Raw genomic sequence first — 5,847 nt, 5'->3', positions numbered from 1 at the left:
TCTTTCAATCAATTTTATTTTCAAAGAAGATTCTAGGTTACGTGAATCTTGTTCATGAAGGTTTCTTACGTGGTTCCCGATCCTTCCACAAAGATTTAAAAAACATGGATTTACTGACCTGTTCTATGACGCAATTCAAAGTTTGAAGTTTTCTCTCTTGACGCATTAGACAACCTGTAGGAGGTTTACTACTATAAGTATGGAAAACGTATATAATATTCAAAGGCATTTGTGTCCAAAACAAGTAAAGCCAACCCTTCCATCAAATTCTATCTAGTATTTAGCTATTTTGATCAACTCAGCATTCAGATATCTAGTATTTAGATATTGAGATCAACTCAGAATTCAGATAAAGATGTCTCTGAAGACAAGAAGCAGGAGAGCAACTGCTGGAATTCCAGCAACAGCCAACTCATCGGATGGTGAAGAGATTAAGTCTCCAAAGTCTTCAAATGCTTCCCCATCTTCCCCTAGGCGGTTGCAACGAACCATCTCTGTGACTCTAGCAAGCACTGCAAAGTTAGCTAATCTCCTTCCTACAGGCACACTCATGGCCTTTCAACTTCTCATCCCAATCTTCACCAACAATGGCATCTGTGACTCTTCTGTAACCTGGTGTCTGACATTGTTGTTGTTAATTCTACTCTCAATGTCTTGCTTCCTCGCATGCTTCACAGACAGCTTCAAATCATTAGATGGGCAAGTTTATTATGGTATTGCTACATCAAAAGGCATGTGGCTCTTCGACTACTACCCAGAAGCCACGGATTCTAATGTTCCAGATCTCTCCAAGTATAAACTGAGGGCCACAGACTTCATCCATGGGGTCTTAACGGTCTTCGTGTTCATTTCCATTGCTTTGAGAGATAGGAACGTGTTGGGCTGCTTCTACCCACAGCCGAAATATGAGATGCAGCAAGTTCTGGATATAATACCTGTTGGTGTAGGGATCATCTGCAGTCTTCTGTTCATGGTTTTCCCCACAAGACGACGCGGTATGGGATTCCATACTGTAGCACATGACTAAAAGCTCTTCTCTGCAAGGAATCTACAGATGAAGATAGAACTTCCTGCGATAGCAATCTTTTTATTCTTTCTATTATTCTTTCTAAGATAGGAATCTCAGATATGATTCCCCATCTTATATTTTTCTTATGAAAGTAGTACAAGCAACAAAGGAACTAGAGAACAAAAAACTTTATCATGGTTGCAAACAGTTAACAACTTCAAACAATCCATACAAAAAATCGAGGAAGACTGTAAAAACTCAAATTTGATTGTTCTAAGAAAATCTGTGACCTAATGATACATCTTAATTTCTCTCTCTGCATTACAAGGAATCAAAATGAAAGACATTACCCTTGATGTCTCATGTACAATGACACCGAAGAGGGACTGATACACCTTTAGGTTTTCTCTTCTCTCGAATGATTGCTTCCTTAATCATTGGCACTTTATTGTGAATCATTTTCCAAATGTGGTTCACTGCACCATCCACAGGGATTGGGCCAACACCACCCAGATGGCCATTATCATACTCAAATATAGGCTGAACACGAGCCATATTGCGGCGGAATGTATCCCTCTGTCCTTTAGAGAAACTCTTTAGGTGGCGCACAAGCCAATTTGGTTGCAATGCTTCATTGACTGGTACAAAAATAGAAAAATCCATGTAATCCACCATGCCTTCAAAGGGGAGCTCAATATTGTCACTAACAATCACAGGAATACAGAGACTTTGGATGGCATCAAAAAGTCGGCATGAAGTGGGTGTATCACCAGCTGGGTTTAAGCAGAACTCTGAATTCCTCATCCCCTTTATTGACTGCTCCCTGCCAGTGGCATTAGGGAAACCTTCTTCCATGACAATACCAGGCTCATTAGCCAACAAGTCCCACAATTTTTCACGAACCAGGCCTCCCTGTAAAAAGAGTATGTCATTATTATGAAAACTATTAAAGAAAGCAGTAAAGCAAGAAGGCATCTTAGTGCTGATGGTTGTGACTGATATTAAATACCACATCCAAAACAAAAAGGCACGGTGCTTAGAGGAAAAGGTGGTGATTTATCTCTATACTAGATAAATGGTCAATCAACAGTTGAATCATGATAGTAGCACCCAATTTTTCTTTCTTTTTTCCTTCTTGGGAAAATAGTTATCCAATGTTCATTCAGAAATCTCTGTTAGTAGAGTTTGATGCTCATAGAATCTGATGTTCGTTTTAAAATCACTAGCAATGAATATGGGAAACTGTTTTTGTATTACTTGGCAAAATGCTGCCATCACTCATAAAAAATGGGAAATATTTCTAAATTACTTAATAAAAAATAGAGAAAAGTGGCATTGAATTCTACTAGGTTGCTTTAACAGAGATACTCTCCTCAAACAACCTTTACAATTTTCACCTCTATTTGATGCCAAGATCAAGGAAAATATTAGCAATAGAAAAAACAAAATGGTTGAATTGAACACTAACCCGGTGCCTATGTTTGGCTCCTTTGAAGTAAAGAAGTGTATGGCGAGCCTGATTTTCTGACAAGTACAGTCTAGGCAGTAGGTGAGTGTAGGGCACAATGACATCTTTAAGCAGCGAAACTTGGGTATGTTGTATCATATCAGAGACGTTCCCATTAGATGCCTTTGAATCAAGCCTGTACCAACCACCAAAATCGACCACCAAGAGAACTGCTGGAGCTATCTCAGCTCTAACATGCCACATCGCAACTGGGTCTGTCAAAGAATGCTTCAAGTTTTAACACAACCTGACAATTCAGAGATTGAATCATAAGGTACTAAAATTTACTTGATTTTTGGCCTTGATAAAGCCAGAATTTTTTTTATGTTCATCAACTATTGAAAAATATAAAACACCACACTTGATAAGGAAGATCATAATCCATGATTAATTACCAAAGACTAACAGACTAAATGCTCAAGGTATTCATATACATATTAAAGACAAAAAGAAGAAGAAGTTGCCATCGCAATTAAAAAGGAAACAGAAAAATAAGTTACAAGTCCTCAAAAGATGGAAATTTATCAATTTCAAAGCAATGGAAGCCTCTTCTAATATGGATGTAGGCTAAACCAAAAAAAGACCTTAAAGAAAAATAAAAGAAAAAGGCTTCCTCCTGTCTGGGGAGAAAAATAGAGCACAGAACCAAAATATATAAGAAATGAACTACATCAATGCTAAAACAGATAATAGGAAGTTCAGTTTATACAAAGTTTAGACCATCATAAAGCAACACTGTTGCACATGAGAAAGGAGTGGGAATAAGAGCAAGTCTGGATTAAAAACATAAAACTGAGTGCTATCCCAACTAAATGTGGTTGCCTAATCGGTCCTCATTCACCAATCATTACCATGGGCTGGGCATACCATAATTTTTCTTGCAGCTTATCAAGTACTGGAGCTACTCCCAAATCAACTTTGATATGATCATTTCTAATTATTTCCTACTAGTATTACCAAACATCCACCTCAACATCCTCTTCTCAGCTAACTGAATTTATATACATGACATCTCTTAACTCCAACATATTTCTACCATACATCATAGCTGGTTGTATCTCTCTACTTCATCTATCCTATTTTAGTTCTCTTTGCATCTTCATCTTCTGTTTCTCCTCCTTTGTTAATGATTAAGCTCATATACCAAAAATAATCACTCTGGGATCTCCCTCTCATCAATTGCCAATGCCTCACTTCTGTCCTAGTGTAACTAAAGTTGCACACCATATACTCTATTTTGTTCTACTTATCCTAAGTCTTTTGATTCCAAGATTGATTGATCATAATTTCACCTGGTGGTATCTCTACTTTTCTTTTATCCATGAAACAAACATGATCAGCAATAAAACATTTTTGCTCCAAATTAAAAAAAACAACGTAGCAACCTTTTCTTTAATTGATACATTAAGAATAGCAAAATTTTCAGGCAACTACGGCAGCCAACACTGGCAAAGATTTTTGAAATCAAGTTTAGCATCATGTGAAGGAATTCAAAGTTTAAGAACATCTTTTTGCACTGGATCAATACTTGCAAGGTTGAAGAGAAGAACAAGCATCCCTCAATAGACTCAACAAAAATGTAAGTCCCAGAGAAGAAGCTAGTCTCTTACAACTTACAAGTAATACCGGCACAATGTACTTCAAAGCAAATATATTCAACCTCAAATCTAAAATAATACTAATTAATAATTATGAAGGGGAAAGGAGAGTTGAAAGAAGAAGGAAAAAAATCTTTTCATGTTCTACGTTTTACAAGTTGCCACAGTTCTGATAAAGTACTGTTCCATGTACACAGCTCACATGTAAGTGTACCATCTATGGACGGAGTAGCAGCGAAATCTGGATCCAGAGAAGTTATATTTGATGTTTTAGAAGCATCATTAATAGCAGGCAAGTCATGCATGTGAAATAGAAAAAAGACAAGAAAGACAAAAGCATAACTAAGGAGTTCCCGTGGAACTATGAAGCAACAGATGAGTAAAAAGAACTATCTTTTGTCAGCTTTTAAAAACATAAAACTCGGATCAAAACAACGAACCTCATCACATGAATCAAGCTTAGGACCTCGGAAACGAGCTAACAGATAATACCAAAAAAACAAGGAATACACAAATTTGAGGGAACTGAACAATGGTTCAAGTGGATACGTCCTTCGTCAACAGAGCCTTCAGAAACACGAAACCCAAATAAAATCTACAATTCAGCTCACACAAAGCAAGGTTGCAACACTCAAGACTAACTAATAAACTTGTAATTCATAGATAGAGAGAAACATTTTATAAATCCAGAACAGAATGAACGCATCAAGTCACTGAACGTGTCTAGTTCGTAGAAGGCCTAAAATTAAATTTTAGAACAAGACATACCGGTTAAGACAAAGACATGATCTCTGCCGCCAGACCTTTTCCAAGCATCGGTACCACGAATCAAATCCACCACTTGCCTCTGCCTCTCGTAATCCTCATTTCCCGTTTTCTTTCTGAACACGCCCTTCGCCATACCCAACTGTATTTCTGCACTAAGGGTTGCAAAAAACGGCACAAATATGACATCAGCTTCTTCCACATTAAGAACTCGTCTCGCAAACGACCCACCTCTCAATTCCTCTGGTGTCATCAGATCACCCAAGATCCAGTACTCAGCACTATACTGCTTGATCAATGGACTCTCTGGGTATGGAGGAAACGGAAGCTTCCCTTTCGAAGAAAGCTCAGAGCGTAAATCGTTGTCGACATCGCTGCCCAGTCTGGAATCATCTTTCAAGGACCAGTATTTGTCTAACAAGCCATAATTAAACGACCTTGGGAGATCTGCAACGTAGACTTTCATGGATGGGTTGGAATTTGGGGGGATTTGATCAGAGGAAGTGACGGATGAAAGTGTAGTAAAGGATTGTTGATGGGTTGTTTGGAAGAGGAAGAAGAGGAAGATTGGTAGGACAAAGAGAATCGCCAAAAAGAGCAATACGGAAGGGACTGTACAAGGAAGAGTGTTCCACTTTAGAGCCATGCTCTCTCAGTCACTCGGTTTCCTTTCACCGCTAGTGTTATTTTATCAGGGAGAGATCGGAGGGAGAGATCGGAGAGAAGGGTATTTTCGTCATTCACATGTTCTTACGTGTCTAAGTCGTATCGGTTCCAACCATAATAAGTACAGGCACCGCAAGAGGTGGCGGTCTCAAGCTCACTCTTAAGCGGTTTGATAGCTCTTTTATGTCTTAGGTTTAAATCTCCTCTACTCCTTTGTTTCTCATATGGGCAATTATGTACTCTTTAGCCTGGGCATGGGGTCACTATTGACTTCTGTAGATTATACTAGGCCTCCGGTGATG

The 5,847-nt window shown here is 38.4% G+C and overlaps 1 protein-coding gene and 1 pseudogene across 1 annotated transcript; one reads left to right on the top strand and one right to left on the bottom strand.

Annotated features, from left to right (window-relative positions):
* The first annotated feature begins 307 nt into the window (after positions 1 to 307).
* On the top strand, positions 308 to 1,027 carry LOC149021255 (protein DMP3 pseudogene; annotated as a pseudogene).
* LOC149021254 (Exostosin family protein) lies at positions 657 to 5,548 on the bottom strand. Its single transcript, XM_089149513.1, has 3 exons — positions 4,883 to 5,548; positions 2,478 to 2,731; positions 657 to 1,921 (listed from the first exon to the last, which is right to left on the bottom strand). The coding sequence occupies exons 1-3, from the start codon at positions 5,523 to 5,525 to the stop codon at positions 1,370 to 1,372; spliced, it is 1,449 nt and encodes a 482-aa protein (XP_089005639.1). The 5' UTR covers positions 5,526 to 5,548; the 3' UTR covers positions 657 to 1,369.
* Between the last annotated feature and the right edge of the window lie 299 nt (positions 5,549 to 5,847).

This window comes from Hakea prostrata, chromosome 3, assembly GCF_041222555.1.
Source record: "Hakea prostrata isolate BN-2017 chromosome 3, UWA_Hpros_2, whole genome shotgun sequence".
NCBI classification, from domain to species: Eukaryota; Viridiplantae; Streptophyta; class Magnoliopsida; order Proteales; family Proteaceae; genus Hakea; species Hakea prostrata.
Note: the sequence above shows the minus strand (reverse complement) of the source record. Positions and strands in the feature narration are given on the sequence as shown.